The following is a 24,054-nucleotide window of genomic DNA, read 5'->3' on the forward strand; positions in this document are numbered from 1 at the left end:
AAGTGACTCAGACATACTAGAGTCAAGAAATTTGAGAGAGGGTGAAGGGAAAAGAGACACCTCTGCACCCAGCCAATTGATCCAGGATAGCCCATGCAGAGATGCCTTCAGACAATTGCAGCACCATTCCTATTTCAATTGAGTGGAAAGAATGAAGCTGCAGCCTGAATACTGGGACAGCCACGTTTTCTCGTTAGACCAAGCACCAGCAGCCCACGGACACGTGGTCAGAAAGCCAATTTCCCCCAGCCTTGTCCTTCCAAAAGGTAAGTTGGCTTAGAGATTGTCTCCTCCATTCCCTCTCCCTTACCTACCTGAGGGAGCCTCCCCCAAGTCCACTGCATGTGGGGTTCTGCTCCAAGAGGGGAGGGCTCAGCGGCTTTGATCTCCAGTTCAGAGTCACTTTTCGGGGGAGACGGACAGCTTGGGGTGAGGCTACAGAGAAGGAAAAGTCAACAAGCAGAACCCTTTCCATGTCCACAGCACCCATCCTCATTAATTATTTGTATTACAGTAGCACCCAAGGCCTCACGGGGCTAGGTGCTGTACAAACACATAGTATAAGCCAGGCCCTGCCCCAGAGAGCTTACATTCCAACTAGCCAAGACAGACAAGGGGTGGGAGAGGAAACAGAGGCAAAGCAATCTGAAGTGATTTGCCAGAAGTCACGCAGCAGGCCTGTAGCAGAGCTGGGACTAGAACACAGGTCTCTTAAATCCCAGTCCGGAGCCTGGGCCATCAACCCAGACTGCTTCGGAGGGCTTGTCTACGCTATGCCAAAGGGGTGTAAACTCTAGTTCGTGCTAAGTACACCCCCACGGACTCATGGAACCTTAAAGTGACCCAATTCTGCCTTTATTACCTTTGTGGTGGAGCCAGCTCCCCGTCAGAATAATGATAGATCTCTTTGGATTGCATAGTCCCAACTTCCTCATGCGGGAGGTCAGTGAAGGAGAAATAAACTGAATCACTGTGAAGAGAGAGGAAATAAAGTGGAGAGGAAGATAGAAAGACCAGTATCGGGACCTGTTGCAAAGTGACCCCACTATGCAGAGAAAGGAGCTAGCCAGGGCATTAACTCAAGAGGGTCAGTATCCAGAAGCAAAAGGAATACAGATTTTGCATTTACACAGGATTTACTTCTCCGAGGTGTTGCAGTAACGTTAGCTACTGACAAAATACACCCCATGGCTAGGAGGCAGGTAGTGGAATCACCACCATTTTACACAGAGAAACAGCAACCGGGAAAGCAACTTGGGCCAGGGCCATACAGGATTCAGTGACACTCTGCTGTCCTTGCCTTAGCCCACTAGATCATACTGCCAACGAGAAGTCCCAGTCAGCCTCACGGCAGGGCTCACCAGACAGTCAGCAGCTTGCGCTTTTCCTCCAGAGTCTGTTCGCTGTCACTCTCTTCCGAAGTGGAGTCCGCCGCCGCCTGCTTCGGCTTCTTCCTGCGCCGCCTTTTCTTACGAAGGGTCACGTCAGAGCCGGATGCTTCTGGCTCTCCAAACAGGCTGTGCTGAGACACCATGGGCTCTGGGGATGGTTTGGTCACAAGATCTGGGCCTTCTTCCAGAGGGATGGGAGAGGTGCACAGACAGGCGGGGATGGTCTCCTAGATTGTAAGTGGGAAGAGGCACAATGATTAAGCTTTGACCTAAGACCTGTGGGGACAATCTGATACTTTACAACAGGATATAGGTCATCACAAAATGGTCATATCCTTAAATGAAGAGCCCTTCAGATTGCATGTGTGGGATAGACACCAGGACACCTTTGTTAGCCTCGGCCAGCAAAGAGACTTGAAAGAAGCTTTCCAACAACCTGGCTAAATGCAAACAGGTGGTGGGATCAGGACTTTAGAAAAAGTTCCTGGTATAGAGAGGACTGAACAGCTCGGGGGATTGGCAAAAAGATCACTGCCTTTTCACCTGTAGGTCAGTCGTTCTAATATAGCAGCAACCAAATGTCAGCACGAGGGGGTTGTCTGAACAGGACAGACATCCCCTCAAGACCTCAGTCATTGTCAGTCACAGCGACAGCACCCAGACCCAAGACAACCTTTCAGCTTTGACCACTGAGAAAGCCTCAAAGGGGGCTGGCTAATCATGGGGCTGTTCATCAGGTCCTGGAGATGTCCCACTCCTGACCTCGTCTACATTGCATTACAAGCCTCTGGGCACGGGGACCTTTCCACGTGTTACACCTGTAGAGTGATACACGCCGCACGAGAGGGCTAAAGGCACAACCCCAATGAAGAACAGCAACCCAAGCCTTGCTGTTCTTCCCTTTCCCACCCCTCAACACCCCCATTCCTCTCACAGGAGGCATGGAGTTGGGAAGAGAAGCGAGCCAGTTAATGGGAGCCATTTGAGGGGTACTCGGGGAGAAGGAGTGGGGGGACATTCACCTCTGCCCAGCTACAAAACGCGGCTAACCTCATTCTCCTCTGACTCCTGGACGAAGAAGGCCTCTCCGTTGTCTCCCAACTTCATGTGCAGGTCCACTGGCTCACCATTGATTTCTATGTCAACCTGATTTGGGGGTGGGAGGGAGAAGAGGATGGCAAGACTCTGAATCCACTGGAATTCACTCACCCAGCAGTTCTCTGGCAATAAAGTCACACATGAGAGGGGGGTCCATCCAAACCAGCTCTTCCCTGGGACCTCCCTTCATGCCACCACAGGAACCTCCCTCCTAGCTGTCAGAGGGTTTGTGTTGGACATGCTGGTTTGGCAGATGTTTGTTTGGAGGAGGCTGGGACTCTGCTTGGCAAAGGAGTCCCCAGTGAGGCACCCACCACCTGGAGACAGTGTCCCATCTCATGAAACTACCTCTCCCTCACACAAGGCTCCTGCAGGTCTGTTTCACTTCCACCTACCCTTATGTAAACGGGGGACAATCTCTCCCCCAAGCTCCCTGCTGAGGATGCTCTAGCTTCAGAGAGGGGAAAACAGAAGCATTCTACACACGCACCAGGACTGTGCGACAATCTGGGCAAATGGCAGGGCCCTGTCCCCTCTAGGAACTTAGTTTCAGGGAAAGCTACAACAGAGGAGAAGGAAGGGGAAACTCAGCAAAGACACCAGTCCTCTCTAGCACAAAGATCATGCACCCAGGCCGGCGGGCATCACTTACCACCTTCTCTTTGGAGCGCAGGACTCCCAGCTTCCCAAAGCGCACGTGGAAAGGGGAGCACTGGAAAGAGCCATCCAGCTGCCTCACCACAATGACGTCGATGCATCCAGTCAGGGTGGCTGGGTTCAGGCCCTTGTACAGCTCCTTCACGGTGACTAGCACCGTCTCAGCGAGCTGCCCCACGTAGTTCATGGTCTGAGACTGCAACCAAGGGAAGCAGGAGAGAGAGCGAGAGAGAGCGAGAGAGGGAAAAAAAAAAACAAAAAAAAACTTGGGTGGCTGGGAGGGATCAGTTGTGGAGAGGCCCGTTGGCCAAGGTAGCAAAAGTCAACAAAAGCCCATAACAGCCAGCAAGCATCAGAGCCATGTGACTAGATTAGTCCGAACAAGGAAGATCTATTGATACCACCCAAGAAGGTGGTTAAGATTATGAGCAGTAAACAAAAGGAAAGGAGATCAACAAGTTAATGGACCAGAACTGCTGTTTTGGAAGTTAGGTCTGATTGATGAACAAAGCAGTGGAGGGGGTGCGCCGCTGATGACCATCACCCATTTTTTAGGGTTCGAGAGAGAGAGAGAGAGTGGGGGGGGGGGGGGGAAGGAGGAGGAGAAGAGAATCATGACACTAGAATGGGAGAAAGAGCGGAAATTCACATGGCTGCCATCTCTACTGCCTTCAGGAACCTGGGATCCCCCATAACCTTGTTGGGCCTTTGTTGTCCTGACCAGACCATGCCAGAGACAGGGAACCAATGAATGACACTATCTTTGGCTAAATCCTTAACACTTGGAATGACAGCCTGGGTCCCTGCTGTTTCCCTTCCCCGCCTTATTTCCTCCCTTTCCCTTCTCTTTTTGCCTCATATTAAGGATTCGGCCTTAACTGGCCAAGACCACCCATTTTGCAACATTGCTATGATCCCATGATCAGAGAAACAGCTGAAAGCTATGTTCTACTCCAGCAGTTCTCAACCTTGTTTCATTTGCAGACTGCAAAAACATTTTGAATGGAGGTGCAGACCCGTTTGGAAATCCACAGGCCGGAGGTTGAAAAGCCACTGCTCTAAGTTTGCCAGCTCTTGGAGAGGCTGATTGTGCCGTGCCTGCATTTCTCCAGCAGCGAGGTTGCATGTGAGAGTCAGCACTAGAGACAGGAGCTGCATTTCTTATCTCTGCTGTTCTTGCCTCTCCGTTTGTCTTGTTGTGTCTTCAAGGAAACAGGCTCAGACTCACAGCAGCAGCAGCTCCTCCAGCCCATCTCAAACTATTTTTCATTCCACCTCAGGACATTTATTGCCATCTTTGAAAGACTGGTGAACAGGAGGGTTTCCTTATAAAGGCCCTATAGCTAAAGGGGAAGGGGATGAGGGATGTTGTTCAAATGAAAGCCTACTTATTACATTACAATTGCTTTAACTGTTTTTCCTTCTTTTCTAGGTCTAAGAAAAGGTTTACAAGATTTCTTGATGGTGCGTTTGCAATGGACCCGAGCAGGCAGTTCATCCCTCAAGACCTCAGACCACATTTAACTGTTCAGGGTTGCACGGAGACAGCAACAGATAACACCAAGAACTCTCTGGGCCCATGGATTCCATCAAAATGAAAACAGACCTGCATACACACAGGGCACATACAGGTGCCAACTCGTAGGGAAATCATCTTTCACTTTACAGCCATTCATGCAGCTTCCCCCTCCCCCCTCCATAGGGTAAGTAAATAGTATTCCCATTTTACTAAGAAGGAAATGGATGCAGAGAGGTTAAAGGAACTGGATCAAGGCCACGTAGTAAGTCCATGACAAAGCCAGGATCAGAGTCCAGACCTCTGGCTTCCCAGACCTGTGTTCCAATTACTACATGCTTCCTTACTAACCCATGCTACATACAGACTAGAGAGTTTTTTCCAAAGGAAGAAATAAAAAAAAAAGTGCCATCCAACTTTGTGACCAGCCAAAAAGTCCCTGTGTCTCTCTCCCCCCCACCCCTTAACAGAGAATAAGCTAGTCTCCTCCCTGCCATCCTAAGTCTTCTGTAGTAGTCTCTCCTTGTAGACCAGAGTCCTTGCCAGCAGTGTGCACACACCCTGTGGAGGAGAAAAGGATGTACAAATGAATGCTCAAGATGAAGGAGGTGCTTCTCTGCGATAAGCACAGAGATACAATCCAGAGGAAGCCACCAAACCTTAACTGCTTTAGATTTTCTTCATACGATAAGAAGGATTGCCAACAGTCCCTTGTTATGAGCAGCAAGAAATGAATATAGGGGAGTACTGCTTATTACCAAAAATGATAATATCAGGAGGTGGGGTGGGGCAAGAGAGCTAAGAAAAACAGTCCCTTATTTTTTAAATACAATATTGGCAACCCTAAACCACAGCTCCTTGACACTAGTGTGATCAGCACACAAGAACAAGGCCAACTGGAGTTAAAGCTTCCGCAAGGCACTGTAATAATACAGGAAACCTCCGTTCACCAACTAAGCATCAACAAAGTTTGCTGCCACCACTTAATTGACAGGTCAGCTATTTTGCAAGAACTCTTTACTTGGGTCAGAATTCTCCTCTCACTTCTGCGTGGCAGATCTCAGCTCTGATTCTGTGCTTTACTTTTGGGAGACCCAGGCACGTAATGAGAGCAGAAGAGAGAACCACTGTGCGGATCTGAGGAAAGGATTTTGCCCTCTCTTTTTAGCTATGTAGCATCATTTGGGTGGATAGGTAGCACACCCTATAGGGTACAGTCTTTAGCTTGTTGGAAAGTGACATTCCTGTGTTGACTGGCAGGGTTTGTTTTGTAACTGGCTTCACGCTCTTATCTGCACATGCTGTATTCAGGCCCGACTCCAGTTGATTTCAGCGACAAGCAAACCATACCCCTTGTGAACACAATGCGTGTGGCATGTCTCTTTGGGAAGATGGAGGAACCTAGGCATGGGAAAAGCAACATATTGCCTACCACAAGCATTCAAAAGTCATGAGCCATGTCCCAAGATCATAATAGTGGGTTTAAAGGGTTCTTGTTTACCATCTGGTTTGAGCCTTTAAAGGGATTGCATTGTCAAGCTTTCCCCTGCAACTGTGAATGCTGGAAATTTTTTTTTTTTTTTTTAAATCATAAAAGAAGGATCAGAGATTCTCACAATCACACGACTCCAGAAGCTTTAAGGAAGGCAACAGATATCACAAGAGTGGGGATAAAAATAGTGAGAATTGGCAACTCGTGTTTGCACGCATTAGCTCTATTCCTGGACAGACTGCCAGGATGCAAACCAGAGTCACCACATGTCCTTACAGAATTTTTAGTGGTGTACATCACCCTATCACTGCAGTCCTGTTTCAAAAGCCGATGTCAGACATTATTTTGCAATTGCATGTTAATCGGTATGAGCCATTCTACTTTTACATGGATTAGCATTTGCCATCCCAGAGGACTTCAATCCCATAATTAAGTCAACAGTAGTCACTGTGTACAGCATAATCTTCTTAGTTGGGACACCCTGGTAGATGGTCTTCTGCACCATGCACATAGCTGTCCAAGTTAGGAGAAGAGGCCATGGAAGAGAGGCAGAAGATATCCAGAGTAGCACTACTGAACAAAAGAAGTCCCTGCACTTTACACTCACTGAAGGCCCAATACTAACCACTCTGATTTGGTATCATTTCACAGCTACCATGTACAGGTGTAGATGAATCTCTATTAGAGCAGAAATTCCGTAAGTGGGAAAATATTAACAGCCATTGCCATTTCTGGTCATTTGGTTCCCAGGAGGATATTCCAGAGAAGCAGCCATCCTGATTAAGTGGAAAAGACTGTGCTGTAAGTAATGAGCAGTTAAGGGCTATTTAGTTGCAGGTTGGCTGAGTATTCAGACAGCTTTGGAAGGTCACTTTCATTAGGCACTAATGCACGCCGATCACGCAGCGTCTCTTTTTCGTTAGCAAGGACATTTGAAAGGAAACCCTGCATGGCCTGTAATCTTCATGTCTCCAGTTCACATACTCCAGCTGATCATTCCCTAAGAGGAGGTTAATCCTCCCTTTGCCATGCCCAGCGGGATGCCAAGGAGCTGAGGATGTCACAGAGACTTGCAATTTGCATGGTAGGCGTTGTGGTTTTGTACTGAGCGCTGGGACTTTGCGATGATACAAGTGCGACACGCCTGGCATGCCGAGATTCCTTGGCATGCTGTACGCAGCCCCCACAGGGCCAGTAGCCTGCATGAAGTGGTAACACACGTGTAACTGGAAGCCTCCTGGTTAGCACATGGAATCCCAGCAGAAATCTCTTGTGAGCAAGGCACAAGGACTGACCATTCAGCCTGGCTTCCATTTCGGGAGTCGGTACGCAGGGATTCACGTGAGTTGGATTTCTTCCACAGCTTCGCTGGGCTCCCAGGAGGCCTTACAAAGTCTCCCAGGAGCCACCACTGCATGGAGCTGTGCCAGGGCCTATGGAATAGGTACTCTGGGGAACAGACTGCATGGGCACAGGACAGCCCCCAAGCAGATACAGGGCAAAACTGCAGGCAAGGCAGCCCGGCTAGTGGGGACACACTGCAGCACTGATACCAGCACCAGTACTGTCTCACCACCTTAGTTCTCGTGTCGATCCAGCCAAGGACCAGAGACCCATTCACAGGCTGTGTTACGAGGGCTAGCGATGGGGAACACAACATCTTTATTAGCCTCTTCGGGTAACAGTAAGATGCAGACAGGAATCACCCCTAACAGATACAGCTCCCAGAACTAAGGCCCTGTGGCGTCACTGCCCCCAGTCACTCAGGGTCTCCCGGCCCTCCCCATTCACCCCAATCCTCAGTCGTTGGGAAACTAACAACAGGTTGAGACTGAGGGGATTGCAGGGTGGGGGAGGAGTTTTCCAGGCTTATTCATCAAGCCCAGGTACTAATTAGAAGAAAGCAGGTTGGTGGGAGACAAACGAGCCCAGCTGGCAGTGCTGTGAAAACAAATATTGAGGCATGAAAGGTTATTCACTGTCTCGTGCCCACTGCAATGCTGTGCTCCTGGCTTCTAGCCCTCTGCTCTGGCTACCAGCCCCCCCCGCCACTTGAAGACACCGACGTACAATCTGCTAGCATGAACAGGATGTACAAATGGCTTTCTGGCTGCTGTCCAGAACAACCAACTTGGTAGCTTAGAGGCAGGCACTCCTCTGCTGCATGAGACCCCCAGGTTTAAATCCCACTTACTCTCCTAGCTGGAAAGGAGGGCCAGTGTGCTGCGGCCCTGGCACCCACAGCCTGATCAGCTCCAAGACAGAACAGACAAGGTTACTGTGCATCAGCTCCCGACGGCTGCCCAAAGCAGCATGAAACCAGGCTCCAGAGGAGAGCCACCACAAGGGGAGAAATCAAGATTTCAGCTTGTTTCCTCCTGCTGCCAGGCAGGCCCCAGATCCCATCTCTGCATGTCACTCATCTCAGGACCCCTTCCCCTGACTTTGGGATTTTGCATCACAGGAGGCAGAGCTAGGAGGGAGCTTACAAACCCTGCAGGTGACTGATGTAAAGCCACCTCCCACTTGCCCAGCAAGCCAGCCAATGCAACACACAGCCTCAGTGGGGCTCAGAGCAGACCTCCCAGCAAGACCTCACAGAGCAGACACACTGGGGGGGAAAGAGAGAGAATGATTCTTTACCCAGATGGAAGGAGACAGCTGGACACCATTGGATGTTTCCTCCACCCTGAGACAGGTTTGATCTCCCTGCTATGCCTCACAGAGTCACATCGCTCCAGTTTCCAGACATCCCTCGCATTGGTCCAGCAGGGACATCCACATCAAACGCCACAACCCCAGCCTGTGTTCTCCCTCCGCTCCCCACACCGAAGGTGGTCAAAAATCCCCAGGGCTATGTTCCGCGGCTGCGCGTCCCAGAGAAAATGCCCTGGCTGGGCCCAGAAGCTTCAGTGCCTGTGTCAGCTCTGTGCTGTGCTGAGCCAGGAACCAGTCACAGGCCGTCCCCTCGCTGCAACAGCCTGCTGAGTCCAGCTTTCTCCAGGGCTGTTCAATTGGCAGCAGCACAGCCAATCCCACAGCCCGCGGGCAGGAGCCACCAGTCCATCCCCTCGGTGTCCTCTGCTTTACACCCAACCTGCCTCCTTCATTCCCAGGCCAGCACATACAAGGGGCACAGAGCTGCATTTTCCACGTGCGAGTGCTGTACGCCCATGAGCACACTGGGCAGTTGGTCTGAGCACACCCCTGGCTCAGTCTGCTGGACGCTAAAAGGGTTTTATAGTTACTTGGTCATGGGAAGGGGAGAGCAGAGGAAGAAACGTGGCTACTTCAGGCTAGTCCACTTTCCACCGACGGAGCAGCTGGCAGGCATGGTGGTGAGGAAACTTAATTGAGTTCCAGAAGACCCAAGTTTAAGGGCGCTGCTGAGCAGCGGCTCACCCAGCAGCAGGTTCCCGCCTCGGATTAACAAGGCACTAAAGCAAGGGCGCTTACAGGGCTAGGAGCCCTGGTCTCTTCCAATGCCTTCATTCCAGAAAGCTTGCACTAGGGGCCCTCTCAGCTACCAATCCCTCTCCCGAACTCTCTCTGCCTCATCCTAGAGGGCCCGACGCCAGGTCACGGCAGCGCCTCAATCGCTGGCTTGGTCTCACACAGCCCCGAAGAGACAGGAGAACCGCACGCTCAACACCAGCACCCCTCCGGGTAAAGGAAACAATCCTCAGCGGGCAGGAGCAGCAGGGGTCTGGTCATCTGTGCTCTGCCCCCTAAGGGGACAACATCTCCACAGTCCACCCCACCATAGTTCCACCGCTCCAAAAACAGACGTGGGCTTCCAGGGCATTTGCAGTTGGGCTGAGGGCAGGGGAAATTTCACCCCAGAGGGGGAATCACCCCCCTCCCCTTTCAAAACCTAACAACTAGTGCTGGAGAACCGGCTGGGCACCAGATCTCAGGCACTGCCAGAACTCCTCCCCCGGGCACCACCACAGCCGCACAGCACACTGGGATCCTCTATAGTAAGGACACTGTACTTTGGCCTTAGGGGCCCAGCAAGTGTTTTGGGGGGGGGGGGGGGGGCGGCGGCGGCGGCGGCGGCTTTGGCAGTGCCAGGACCCCGTTCCTACCTGACTGGTCAGCCGGGGGGGGGGGGGGGGGAGAGAGAGAGAGACAAGAGCCAGGGGAAGATGCAGACCCCACAACAGAGCCAGCAACGTCCATAACAGCCCCAGCCTTTCTGTTATAAAGAAGGCAGTAATTGCCCCCCACTCTGCTCTCCAAGCCTGTGCCCTGAGGGGCTTTTCCTGTTCCCCCTCCCAAGCTGTAGAGAGAAGCAATACAAACCTCTGCCCATTCCACAGACACCAGCTGAGCTGCCCCAGCCACTTCCTGAGTACTCCTGCAGGAGGCAGGAAGTGCTTCCACTGTGTCACCCAGCCCTGCAGGGCACATACCAACACCTGGCGCCCCCCTGCCATTGCATCTTGCATCATTGCATCTTGAGATGCAAGAACATAACTAAAGGTCAGCATGCGTCTCAGTAGATCTGAAACTACACGCAATGACTGTCACTGGAGATTGAACTTCGGACCTCTCCAGCCAACACACTAGCCTCTACAGCCTGAGCTAAAGCATTAGGTTTAGTAATTGGCAGCTGTAGCAGACTCCTATCCTCTGTCAAAGGAGAGGGAAGAAAACAGTGGGTGGCAGAGACTAGTTACCTCCCCTTTCAAAACTACACCTCTTCCCTGCCCCCCCTTCCCCCCAGCCAACTCTGTTCCAGAAGGAGATCAGAACTGGAGGGATAAATTTAGGAATCAACAGCAGAGAGGCAATAGCTGAATCCAGTGGATCCCCACAGAGGGTGTATAGAGGCAAGGAGAGATGCTTAAGTCTAGCCAGCATTCAGTGGATTACCTGTTTGCAGATCCCATTACAGACAAGCCATTTCCTACAGCATCACAGAAAATCCACATTAGGTCTACGGGGATTGGTGGACCAGAAAGCACTTTGAGGCCAATATCATTAACCCCTTTTCCCCCCAGAGTTATAGCTGCAACAGCCAATAATTCAGCAGTGAAGGAGTTAACTGGTGTTTTCCGACAAGCCAAGGTGACTAATAAAAGGAGTGTGGGGGGAGGGACAGTCCAAGTACAAACAAAAAAAGAACCCCAAGTTGAAACAGGAAGCATCTGCCCCCTACTTCCACTGCCCCTTAACCTGGCGCTCCCCCTCTCAACTCTCCCAGCTGCCCTGGTCCCACAGCACACACCCAGAGAGACAGCCCCAGAGAGGTGCTTGCAGCTGGAGCCACCTCTCCCTGCAGCACTATTGTTTTGACCACCACTGACTCAGATCTGATCACTCAGAACCGGGGGGTTTGGAGCTGCCCATCACAGAGGTTAAGTTCAGACCTGGAGTCCAGGATGATCTCTTCATACAGCAGGCAATGATGCCACATGCTGCCTAGAGACCCCTGGGCCCCCCAGATTTAGAGGCAGTGGGAAGCTAGAGTGTTTCAACCTTGGCACGGTTTCCTATGCTGTGCTAATTTATATTCCCGCCCCTCCCAATCTTCTGTACAAGCTTCATACTGAATTCAGTATGTCTGTGGGGAGTAACACAGAATCCTCCTCTCTGTAGCCTCTCAAAATCCTTGAGCCAGCCCAAGGCATAGCAATCTATCATGGTGAAGAGGAATCCATTACTTTTGGGAAGGGTGGGTGTGTGGGGGGAAAAAAATCATTTTCACGTCCACCCAAGGCAAACTCAGCAGAAAGAGAGACATGAGGGGGAGAAGTCAGAGTCTGGGGGCCTAAAACCTGGCTACCTTGTACCCAAACCCTAAAAACTAAAGAGAACAGGGTCACAGCTCCTCAGTAACCAGGACGGGGGTTGCAAATTTCCTTTCCAAAGCCCACAAGACAGATCACACACAGCACTTCAGCCACAGCAAGTTTTAAGAGCCAAACTTTATAGCTAGAAGGATCTTGCAGGTGAGTCAACCACTTTGCTAGAATACCCACAGTTTGGCATACCATTAGTTTCCATAACTGCTCAACAGTTATAGAGGGAAATGGGAGAGAGGGTAAGGCAAGACAATAACATTTTCCTTGGATAGCAGTGAAACTGATGACACAGGAGACTAATGCTTTGCACAAGTCTCAGTGGTTTATGAAAGTTGCTTCCCCCAAAGCCATTCTGTACATAGAATCTTGCTGCAGAAAGTTTCTTCTATATCAATCACTCCCCACCCAAGATATTTACGCACTAGAAGTCTTATCTTTTTATACCCTGCCAAGATGAGCATAGCAGCATTACCCAAAAGTTACACACACATACAGCTGTGTTTGATCGCATTGTTTAGCTCCCCAGTACCTTGACAGCTGCTTAGCTTCAGTTGGCTACTCCTGGACTTTGAAATAGACACACTCTAAAAATTCCAGCTGGCTGCTGCTGACAAGGGAGCATTTTCTTTCTGCGTCTCTTAGCCCCAGCTCCCTACCTGAAGCTTCCTGCTTCCCTCTTACCTGAACTAGGGAGGAGCCCACACCATAAACAGTGTCAGGTCACCAGTGATCTACCTCACCTTGAGCCTATCAGGGCCTTAGCAGCAGCACCAGGGACAGGACATAATTGAACCAGGCAGCTGATAGCAAACCCGAGTAGCAGCAGCCGTGTATCGCTTTGGCCCTGCCCACTTTCCTCCTCTTATACTCTGGCAGCTTCAGGCATTTGTCAGACCTACCAGACATCAGGCATTTGCAGGCCTGCCTCCTGTTAATTTGCAGGCAGGTGTGGTGCCTCTCCCTTATCTAAAGGAGAATTTTGTAATGCCACTACAGTGATACCCTGTGCCAAAAAAGCTGACTGCCATTTAGGCACCTAAATTAGTGGGCACGTTTTCCAAAGGGCTGGGTGCTGTGCTTTATGGAGAATCCTGGCCATCGGGCTCACAATGGGAGGTGCTGGGAGCTCGGCTGTTAGAAAAATGGAGTCCCAGTGCTGAGTTCTTTAGAAGCTCTAGCCCTTGATCCCTCCCTCGCAGTAGTTTGAAATCTCCCACATTCAAATGCTGGCAGCGCAGGAGCCATCTGCAGAGCTGGGCTAGTCCACTGTGACTGCTAAATCCTAAAATAGTCCTTAGTATTGAGTGGAAAGACTGTGGAGATGGGTCAATCCAATGGCTGCTTTTGGTTTGCAAAGCTTTGTTGATGGGGTTTTGGTTTTGCAGGTGATGTTTTGTTCTAGGTTCCTTTTCATCCTGCAAATTTGGATGAATGGTTCTGATTTGGGCCACGCTCCAGGGCCACATCAGGAAGTCTTTGCTTAACTTTTATTCAGTCCTTAATGGCAGACCGTAACTTAAATAAAACAAGGGTGCCTAAGCACCACAGTAGGTGGTGCAATGGGTCATCCTATTAGCCTTTCACTTTTGTTCTTTGGAAACTGACTATAGACTCAATGCTTCCTGCTGCTGGAAGCTCCTTAAACCATGGCATCCAGACTTGACAGTGAATTACATAGATAATGGGTTTAAGTAACCATGGCTGCACTGTATTAATATGCATACAGCTCTCCCCGAAGTTCTGGCCCACTCTCCTTTGGAATATGGAATGGGAGTGTCTCTAAGACACTGTAGGCCTAACAAACCCTCTGTCAAAATCCAAAGACACTATTTGCTGTGTCTGAATAGTCCCAAATTTCCCAAGGAAAATAGTGAAACTTCGGACAGATGGAGGCATGGGAAGTCAAAACCACTTGAACTATCCTCCCAACTCCCTAGCTATATAAAGGGAGGCAGTGCATCCTAGTGGTTAGAGCACTTGATTGGGATTCAGGAGACCTGGATTCTATTCTCCGCTCAGTCACTGGCCTGCTGGGCAACCTCAAGCAAATTATTGCATCTCTTTGTGCCTCAGTATTCCCCATCCATCAAACTGGGGTTATGAATCAGACCTCTTTTGTAAAGCGCTTGGACATCTACTGATGAAAGGCGCTATGTAAGAGCTAGGTATTATGATCTATGCTACACAGAGTCCTGAATGAAACTCCTACAATTAGAGTTGAATTTAACAGTCTGTTTCTGGTTCACACACTGTATCCATCACCATAGTATCTGAGGTCCGTTGCATTTGAATGAACCCAAACAACGTGCAACCCAAGGGCAGAGAAGCCATATGAACTACAACCCACTAAGCGACTTGTCAAAAGCTATGTGGTGGAAACCCAGCACGATGAATCCAGCCCTGTTTGAATTCTGACACTTTGGGGTTATAACCTGAATCTCACCACAAGGTGGTGATGTTTCATCTCTTTCCATCTGTCCCTTCATCACCTTCATATACGACACACACTTCTGACTGCAGCCGATACCATTAACGTCTGTAATGCTTTATAAACTCAGAGGGAGACCAGGTCCTTGTTAAAAGAGTGTCCAAAGTAAGGGACTGATCCTACTTCCTATAAGTTAATGGCAAAGCCCTTCGTGTTTTCAATGAGAGCAGTGCGCGGCCCTAAATGAGGGACATAAGCAGATAGATGCAGATCCTCAAAAGTGTTTAGGTGCTTAGCTCTCACTGAAATCAATGGGAATGAGGTGCCTAAATACCTTTAGGCCACACAGCACAGGTGGTAGCAGACAGCTCCAGACGTGAGAGCAGCAGTGGAAGACTAAGCAAAAGAAGGCAGTTTAATAGGACTTAGCATTTATGGATTTCAACATGCTTTAAAATGACAGGGAAGTATCATCTTCCTCATGTGACAGGCAAACTGACGCACAGGTGGGTTAAGTGATTTGCCCAAAGTTGCATAGGGAGTGCTAGCAAAGATGGCATCAGAAGCCAGGCCTGCTGGCTCCCAGTTAGGTGCCCTTTCCGCTGGTCATCCCCTGTTTTTAAGGAGGCATTTGATGGGGGAAGGGACAGATTTGGCTTGGGCAGGGGAGGCTGTTCCAGGTACAGGGGGCATCACAGAAAAGGCTTGAAGCTGAGAGCAGGGGAAAGAGCCAGGGAGACTAATAAGGGAAGAGTAGCTGGGTTGCTCAGGGCATGAGATGGACACAAGAGCTGAGTTCCGGTGGGGCAGAGCACAGAAGGGGAGCTTAGCAGCTGGATCCTGACGGAGAAAGAGACAGCAAGGCGGTGAAGGGAGCAAAGAAGGGAGCTGAGCGGGGTGGGGTGAGGCTGGAGCAGCAGCATTAGGGATAAACTGGAGTGGGGCACAGATCAGAGACAGGGGAGGAGGAGGAAGCAAGAGTCAAGATGAGAGAGAAACAAGGAAACCAAACACACAAGCAGGATATTGCACTTTGCATGTGAAGAAACTGTCTTGCAAAATAGCCTGGTTGGTGTTTGTATATTTTCCAGAGTTAATAACAGGGGCCAAACTGCCTGTGCCCATCACAGCTATCACAGGCTGAGGTAGCGGATAAGCACAGAGAGAATTGGAGCTGAAATCGCAAGCATGGCCATGCTACATGGTCTGGGGAGGCTGACAGGCTGGCATGCTACCTCCCAGCTCATGCACCTTTCTGGGGCAGATCAAGTCAGTTGCATGCAGTTTATTTGGTGCGAGCCTCTCACGAGTCCTTATAAACAGAGCTCCTGTCTCTTTACATGGACATTAAAGATTCCCTGGGCCCTTTTGAAATGGGAGGGGAGTTAGTGTTGTCTGCAATTTCCCCTTTCATCTATTGTGCTGTCTGATGTACACTGGATACAGCACCAGGCTGGGAATCAGGAGACCTGGATTCTATTGCTGGGTGACCTTTGGTCAAGTCACTTCACCTCTCTGTGCCTCAGTGAACCCATCTGTGAAAGGGGGATAATGATACTGCCCTCCTTGTAAAGTGCTTTGAGATTTAGCGATGAAAAGCATAAAATAAAATCTGGGTATTAAGGTGGTTGGATACAATGATCATGATGGCCATATATATACAGACAGTCAGTCCTGTGTTAGTTCAGCACCTAGCATAATGGAGTCCTGGTCCATGACCTGAGCTCCTAGTTGCCTCATTGGTCCACCTTAAAGAATCTCTCCCCCAGTCTGGGGTTTAGCACCTGCAAACACTTGTACAGAATCACTCTTATTTGTGTGATAAGCAGGGTTTCCAACAGCCATGTACAGATATTTCTATACAAATGGCGGTATAATCCAAGTGACACATCTCTCCACATAATGGCAACTGTGTGACAACAGCACGGCCAGGCAGCTGATTTCCTTGGCACTCAGCCTCTTGGCTGACAACTCACCTAGACAGGCATTTATTGTCCAGTAACACACCATTCCCAGTAACACAACAAACAGATTCAGATGGCAGCAAGCCCATTAGTATGTCAGTAGGCAAACAAAGTTTGGCTCAGGTCAACTGACCACACACACACACACACACCCTTCACTCTGTAAGCTTGGAGGTTGCTTTTTGCTGAGCAGGATGTGAATGAATGTTTGAAAATGTGGGGTACAGCTTTAAAAGAAACGGCTGATTGTTTATTATTGCTCATTCTCCTGCCACTCTACCACCTGGATTTGCTGCCACGCATAGTTTCCAAATATTTTGCCCCTCGCCCAGGACCACACACCATGTGGTAGCTAAGGTGACATTCACTCCTGTGCAGAAAGAAGAGATCTGAATGAAATGCAAAAGGGAATATTTTACTCCCAGAGATCTAAGTACACAGGTGGCTTTTTCTGAACAAAGCATCCGAAAGACCAGTCCCTAGGTAGCATGCTTGGATGAGCCCACATGCTCTTAAGATACAGAGATCATGGTAATCAGCTATACCCTAGCTATGTGCTCTTTGGGATAGAATCCATAACCTCCCCTCTCAAAACACAGGGCTCCACCCCTTTGATCTAAAGAAGAAGCTGTGAATTGTCAGTACCACTACTGGGTTTTTATCGTCTAGCCATTACGGACAGGAACATGCATGCACTTTAATCGGTACATTCTAGTGCGTTGTGGACCGCATTAAATGCCTTTCTAAGCTATTTAAAACACCGCTCACTAAATCCCCTGCAAGAGACATTAAAAGCAGCTTCCAGCTGAGTGCAGAGCAGCGCAGCACTCCTGCTGCTTGCGCTATTGAAGTGCGGGGGGAGAGTCACGTAGCAAACTTGCTGGCCTCAGACCACAACGGTCCTGCTTTGAGCCTGGCCTGTGGTGAACTGCAGGATGTGTACTAGAACCGTTCAACACTCGGCCGTTTCAGTTCACAGGGGTCCAGCCGCGCACACATCCTTTCCTTTGGCTTGGCCTACAGGAGCGTGCAGCCCCTGACGCTCAGCGTTCACAGCCCCCAAAACAAACAAGAGGAAACCCAGTCAAACTCCCCTACTTTCATGACACAGACATCACAGTAGTTTAAGGCAAAACAAGACCCAGGCCTAGCTCTATGAAAACGGAGGCCAGGTTTGCTTAAAAGCTCATGAATCTTTTGACACACCTGGATTGAGTCTCCCGGGCCATGTCCTACTAGAGCGAGCAGCCTCCTGTTGAAATCAATGTGGCTACTGCCTGTGAGTAAGAGACGCAGGCGCTGGCCTCAAGTCTGCAATGAAACCTGATTGCAAATGATTGATCTGAATGATCCTAACGCACTCAGCCACTGGGCAAGCTCTAGTGCACAGCCCTTGGCCGGCAGACACGGCACCCTCGTCACCTCTCAGAAGGACTGGTTTGTACCCTCCCATTTCCAGGCTGATGCTGCCGGCCTCAGTGGGGAAGGCGTTCGTGACTCCTGGCTGTCGTCCTGAATCCCTGCACCTTCCGGATTTGAATGAAAGGAATGTGTAGCTTGGAACAACGGCCATGCTTATAAGGACAAAACGCGGACCTGGCTCTGCAAGGGCTCTAGGCCCCCTCAGTTCCCACTGATGGCAACGGGAGTAAGGCATGCTCAGCACTTTGCAGGGGTGAGTCCCAAAGAAGGGAGCGACTCCAGCGATACTGTTGCTTTACCTTTCTAGAGCACGTTTCAGCCACTTGGCTGCCAGTGCATTAAAGCCGAGCAGCAGCCCTGGATGGGAGTTAGCACGATGGTGACAGGTGTGTTAGAGATGCAGAGAGAGATGCTGTTATATCCATTTTACAAACGGGCAAATTAAGGTTTGGGGCAGTTACATAACTTTTCCAAGCCAGTGAGGGAAAAAACTCAGGAGTCTGAACAGCTGCACGAGCCGCTAGACCACACTGCATCCTTGCTTGCATCCTGCTTGAGCTGGTAGGCCACATTCCCACTCCCGAGAGGCTAGGGATCCCTGGTGCATAAAGCAGAGACCTACACATGCTCTGTAGAACAGCCCAGGTAGGGATTCATAGGAGGCTTTTAAAGAATAAGCAAGTGACTCCTTCCTTCCTGCAGTTATTTCACAATTTACTGATGAGATGGTGTTATCCCCGTTCAGTGAACGTGAAGAATCTGCCCCATTGTTCAGGCACTGAGCAGAGATCTTGTACGTTGCATTCTTTCCTGATTCAATTATTAAACAGCAATTTTTTTTAAAACCATGAGGGTAATTAACCATTGGAACAACTTACCAAGGGTCATTGTGGATTTTCCATCACCAGCAATTTTTAAATCAAGATTGGATGTTTTCCTAAAAGATCTGCTCTAGTTCAAACAGGAATTATTTTGGGGGAAATTCTCTGGCCTGTGTTATACAGGAGGTCAGACTGGATGAGAGCATCCAGGGAGAGCATCCAGGGAAACTCAGCCTGCTTAACTATGGGGGACCTGGAAAATGAGAAGCCCTCACCGTCAACTGATAGCCGCTCTACCCTGATGCTTTATGGAGCATTCATCACAGACCGTCCTAGTGTGCAGGTCACGTGTGACCATAGAACAATCTGCTACAGCACCTCCCAATCTAGGAGTCCCAAAGCACTGTGTAAACACAAATGAATTCAGCCTCTCACCACCCTGGGACGTAGAGAAGACCCAATTATCCCCATTTTTCAGATGAGGCACTTCTCTGGGCCAGCTTTCTTGGGAGCACAGAGAGGTGAAGTGACTCGATTAAGGTCACATGGTGACCGAGTCAGGAACAGAAGCCAGGACTCCAGACTGCTGCTCTAGTACACTGTGCTACAAAGAGTGATGAGGATAATGCAAAGAGAAAGTGATGAATGATTGAATTACTAATTACCATTATTATTGAGGTGTTGGTCGCAGCTCCAGAGGTAAGGTTGAATTGAGTTTGGCGCCTACGAGGGATTCAGTCTCTTTCTTATGTATGTACATGAGGATTCTGAAGACCTGAGACGGGCTGCTCAAGTCGGGGAGAGTGGCTAGGGACCTCACTTCAGATGCTCTCATTTCTGCCTCCCAAGCCCGACAAAGGGAGAATGATGCAGACATTCCTTCCCCGCCTCACAATGGCTGCTGCTGCATGAAGGGGTCAGGAGAGGCCTTACGATGAACCCCTGGAATGGTTCAGAGATGGAGGTTGGCCTCAGCTTTGTCTCCTCTCTGCTCCTCCTTAAATTATCCTATGCTGTTACCCCAGGATTTTCCCAACTGTTTGAGCCGGGCTCCGAACTGCCCGTCAGGCCCACTTTGGCATTTCCCTTCTGAAGTTCTGTCAATGATCACTTCTGCACAGGAACCTCACTGGAAGCAGTGTGAGACTGTGGGGTTCACATGCTGAACCAGCATGATGACTTCCGGTCCAGAGGCAGGGAATAGGAACATGGCAAGAAAAGATGATCCAGGGGAAACCATGGGAAGGCACTGGAGGTCTAGAAGTACCTGAGAGGGGCTCGCTTGTGCCTACACCACAACGTGCTCTTATTAGCAGCTGATGAGTTGTGTGCACTCAGGCCTTAGCCTCTCAAGTTCCTAGACCCACTAAAACATGAGTGAGAGGTACTGTCTGTGGATGGAGGGCAAGTTAACAAGAACAATCGAGCTGTAACATGAGTTTGCTGTGAAGACAAGCCCCACCATGAATGTTCGTGCTTCCAAAGCAGTGTTGGCAAATGCAAAAAAAATGGAAACTGTATAGCCAGAGGGCTTAGAGTGAACATAACCTTTCCTGCTGTTGTTTCTTTAAACCTGAACTAACCCAGGATCCATGGAAAGTCATTACTGTTTGTTGGGGCATTGGGGACAGATGTCCACATTACAAAAACCACCCCACAACAGGCATCTTCAGAAGAAAGAAAGGCCCTGAACAATGAGGTGGACAAGGAGATACCTTTCCCCTGCACTGGAAAAAATAAATACAGCTACACAACTCCTGGTTCTACTTTAGCAGGATACAGGTTTACTTTTCTGTCTGGTGGGGTGTTGTTACAACTATAAACTACCTCCAAAAACAATCTGACTGAGAGAGACTCAAATGCCAAGGTCATGTGGATGTTATTCATGGACAGATAAGGAGACGTCAGGCTCTAAATACACATTGTTGTGCCCTTATTCCTGTGCTGATTCCTCCGTGGTCATTAACGGACTGTGTTTTACCTAGTCCCTCAGCACCAGCGCTAGGCTAGAAACAGACACAGCAATAAACAAAGTCTGGAGTCATGCTTGGAGAGCATGAAGCTTTCTTAAGGAGCCTATGGTCCCATTTGGCCAACCCCAGCAAATGGAGAACTGAGCTGCACATTCAGAACCCAAATAATTGCTAAATGAGCACACGGGGTTAGGGGCATTTCCTTCCAGACAAAGGTTCTTTCTCCTGGTGAGTTGTTCCATACCACAGACAAGTGCCCCACCCCCACTTCTCCTCTGAACTCATTGAAAAAAACAAACCCAGAGCAACACGGTTTGTCTAGAGCCAAATGGCCTGCATAGGAGGTGCTGAGCCGGCTTGGAAGGGAGAGGTAAAAAAGAAGATCTGATCAGGGGAATAAGGGGGAAATCTGCTGAATCTTGCTTTGTGCAAAGCACGCACAAGGGCTCAGTCCTGTGAACAACACAGAACTGTGCGTGCACCTGTCACTTGGCAGAAATGCATGGAGACGTGGCCTCTGCCTGGAGGAGCTTACATTCAAGTTCAGATGAAACTGAAGGCCTGGGTCGATGCCTAGAAAGGAGTGAGTTATAAATAGGGGTCTGAAAAAGTGCATGGGGGGGAAGGGGCTGGGTTGGGAGTGGAAGGCCATTCCAGATATGGGGGGAGGAGGAGATTAGGATAGGAAACACAAAGATGAAACTGAGACAAAGGAAACCATTAGAAGTGAAGATAAGGGGCCTGACTGTCCACTACTGAGCACCTTGTGCACGTTTACCCTTGTCCAAACGGGATGTGAAATGATCGGAATGAAATTTTTCGCTCACGGACACCAGGGGCAGTAGCATTTGCCTCCACGGTGACAGGTGTAAATGCTGACACAGTGAAGAATTAGGCTAGAGTTGCACAATAGCGTTGTACTGATTCACCAGCCATCCTGGCAATCTGCTGCCTTTGTAATGACACTGGCAAGGCAGGTAGGCCTACAATTACACACCCTAGTCATGGCATGGTGTGGCTTGTAGACTGGCATGTGAACATCACACTCTCTCCTGGCTCTGCTTGCTTGTTTTTGTGAATGGGCAGGCTAATAAAATATCTACAAAGAATCCTGATCTCTGAAGTGCTCTGCCTGCTGGGATACTTCAGTGCATGCTGCTCACTACAGAAAGAGTATGCAGGCTGAGCGCTCTCTGACAATCCCTGCCCACTGGAGTCATTTTACTTTAACTCTGTTGTGGGTCTTCTTTGAGGGGAAAGGAGCAACGCAGGAGGGGCCAGGATGGATCAGTCTAGTTGTCTGTCTAGGCTGAGTGTCCTGTCTTTGACAGTGGTCAATACCAGATGCCTCCAAGAAAAGTGCAAGGAATTGACATGGCAAATATGGACTAGCCTATCCTCGGGAGAAGCCCCTTCTGCTACAGCTTGACTTAGGGGTTTAGATCCCTTCTACACGTTCATGGTTGTTTGCTTTCAATTCTGTAACTGTGGATGTTTTCATTATCCATATAAATGTCCACACCTCCCAAAGAGGTCAGCAGTGACCAATCGAACCCTGAACTAGCCAGGTTTACTGTATAAGTTTGTTTGGGCAGAGCCATTGATTTGTGACGCTCCTAGAAGTGGCGTCCACACAAAGATCTCATAGCCACAGACCAAGGCAGGTAGCGCAGCGAGGGCGTAACTTTAGCAAACAAAAACACAAGCCACAGAAAATCTACTCCAGAGCAGAAAAAAACACGAGCCTGGGAAGGGGGGAACAGAGTCAGGGGACAGATAGCTTAGAAGAGCTGGGGGCTTTCCCTTCCTTGGCCCACCGATAGCCAAACTGATGATCTGATATGTAATAGAGGTCAGATCTGAAATCCTATCTATCAGGCACATTTCAGGACAGGCTGCTTGCTGGGTGAGTGAGACAGAGAGCTGGAGTAGCCTCAAGGCTGTGGCTGCTGCTTCCGCATTGCTTCTGTCTGAACAGGGGAAAGAAAACACAGCAGCAATCGGCTTCATGTAAGTGACACCCTCCCCCTCTCTGTGGCCAGTCACAAGGAATCCCCAGCTAGGGTAGGAGGGTTTGGATGTGAAAGGGATTTCCCAAGCTCTTTATCAAGGGGCTCCCTCCTAGGAGAGATAAGCAGGCATTTAAAACCACAGAGAGAGGCAGCAGGGGAAGCCTGGCAAAGCACTGTGTTTCCTGTCTCTCCTCAGCTGGCTTTGCAGGGGCTCTGATTTCCTTAAGTGGATCAACAAAGAGTTCCCGAGGCTTTTGAAAGAGGTGATTCAGCACATAACACAAGAGGGGAAAGAAAGAATGTCCTCAGCGCTGTAAGATTCCCATGCAGTGAAAGTGAAACCAACCAGAGCTCAGGTAGTTTGTTCAAAGGTGATAGTAATCTCTGAAGCCTTTTCATGCCATGACCTTCAGTCACATGCTTTGGATCAGCAAAACCACTGGCTTTAGCACAGTGGGGTGTTTTATTACTACTACTACTACTATTACTATTATTTCTATTCCTAGAAAAAGTCAAGCCTGGGTAGAATAGTGTGAGGGGGAGAAGGATCAGCCAATGAAAGAGGTGCAAATGAAATGGGATCCAGTACTGCCACGCCCAATTGTTGAAAAATCATGAGTCAGGTCCCCCCAAATCATGATTGTTTTTAAAAAAATAATAAATTGAGGTTCTTTTGGCTTGCCTTCTGGTTTTTGAACTGTATGGTTCAAGCTATTCTTCACAAACACGAGAACTAGAAATTTACTTTCATGTAAATCAAAGATGAGATTATTTTGTAATCTCTTGACTCCGGGAGCCAAGACTTTTAAAAAAAACAAAAACAAAAAAACAAAAAACAAAATTAAAAAATTTAAAAAAAATTCACACCACCAAGATGCACAATAAAATCATGAGTTGCCAGCAATGGTGATCAGATGTTCCAAAAGACTAAAATGGCTGAAACTGCAGTGTGTTCATAATATTCTTCTCATTTGCCTAAGGACAGTTAATTATAAAGTCAAGTTCTACTCTCAGTTACAGTAGGGTACCTCTGTAGGAACTCTATTGATTTAAACAGTTATGCCATATGTACACCAGCGTAATGGAAAGCAGAATTTGACCCATTAGGTTTGTGACCAGAAAAACAGGTGTCCCATTTGATTTTAATTTGCTATAGAATCCCTTATCCTTTGTACTAAACTGACATTGAGTTCTAGAAATGTTTTATTATAATTTAAAACAAACAAAGCTTTACAGAAGTTGTGGGCTATAGTTTTATAATTTTTATTTTACATTTTAGAGTATGATCAATAGGAACATAAGAGGATAAAATATGGATAGGATCAGATGAGAAACAGTCAAATGAAAAAGAGTCCCATTCAATTACATGACATAATGGCAGAGAGCTAAAAAATGCCAAATTTTAAAGTGCTTATATACAAATGCTAGAAGTCTAAATACTAAAATGGATGAACTTAAGTGTCTTGTATT

General features: G+C 48.8%; 1 protein-coding gene across 7 annotated transcripts in view; it reads right to left on the minus strand.

The window, feature by feature from the left end:
- LPIN3 (lipin 3) overlaps window positions 1-24,054 on the minus strand; it is a 64,321-nt gene that overhangs the window by 16,032 nt on the left and 24,235 nt on the right. For 2 of the 7 annotated variants that reach the window (XM_067554379.1, XM_067554384.1), the window contains exons 2-6: window positions 3,142-3,342; window positions 2,442-2,537; window positions 1,362-1,618; window positions 863-970; window positions 315-435 (exon numbers count right to left, since the gene is read on the minus strand). In XM_067554379.1, coding sequence (XP_067410480.1) covers window positions 315-435; window positions 863-970; window positions 1,362-1,618; window positions 2,442-2,537; window positions 3,142-3,342 — 783 coding nt within the window. Of the gene's footprint in view, window positions 1-314; window positions 436-862; window positions 971-1,361; window positions 1,619-2,441; window positions 2,538-2,884; window positions 3,010-3,141; window positions 3,343-12,493; window positions 12,656-12,704; window positions 12,825-12,863; window positions 12,897-17,562; window positions 17,662-24,054 lie in introns of those variants that run through there. The other 5 variants (XM_067554382.1, XM_067554383.1, XM_067554381.1 and 2 more) reach the window with 5 other exon arrangements.

The sequence above is a fragment of the Emydura macquarii genome, unplaced genomic scaffold (assembly GCF_026122565.2).
Source record: "Emydura macquarii macquarii isolate MOO-44397 ecotype Brisbane River unplaced genomic scaffold, CSIRO-AGI_Emac_v2 contig_1483, whole genome shotgun sequence".
Lineage (NCBI taxonomy): Eukaryota > Metazoa > Chordata > Testudines > Chelidae > Emydura > Emydura macquarii.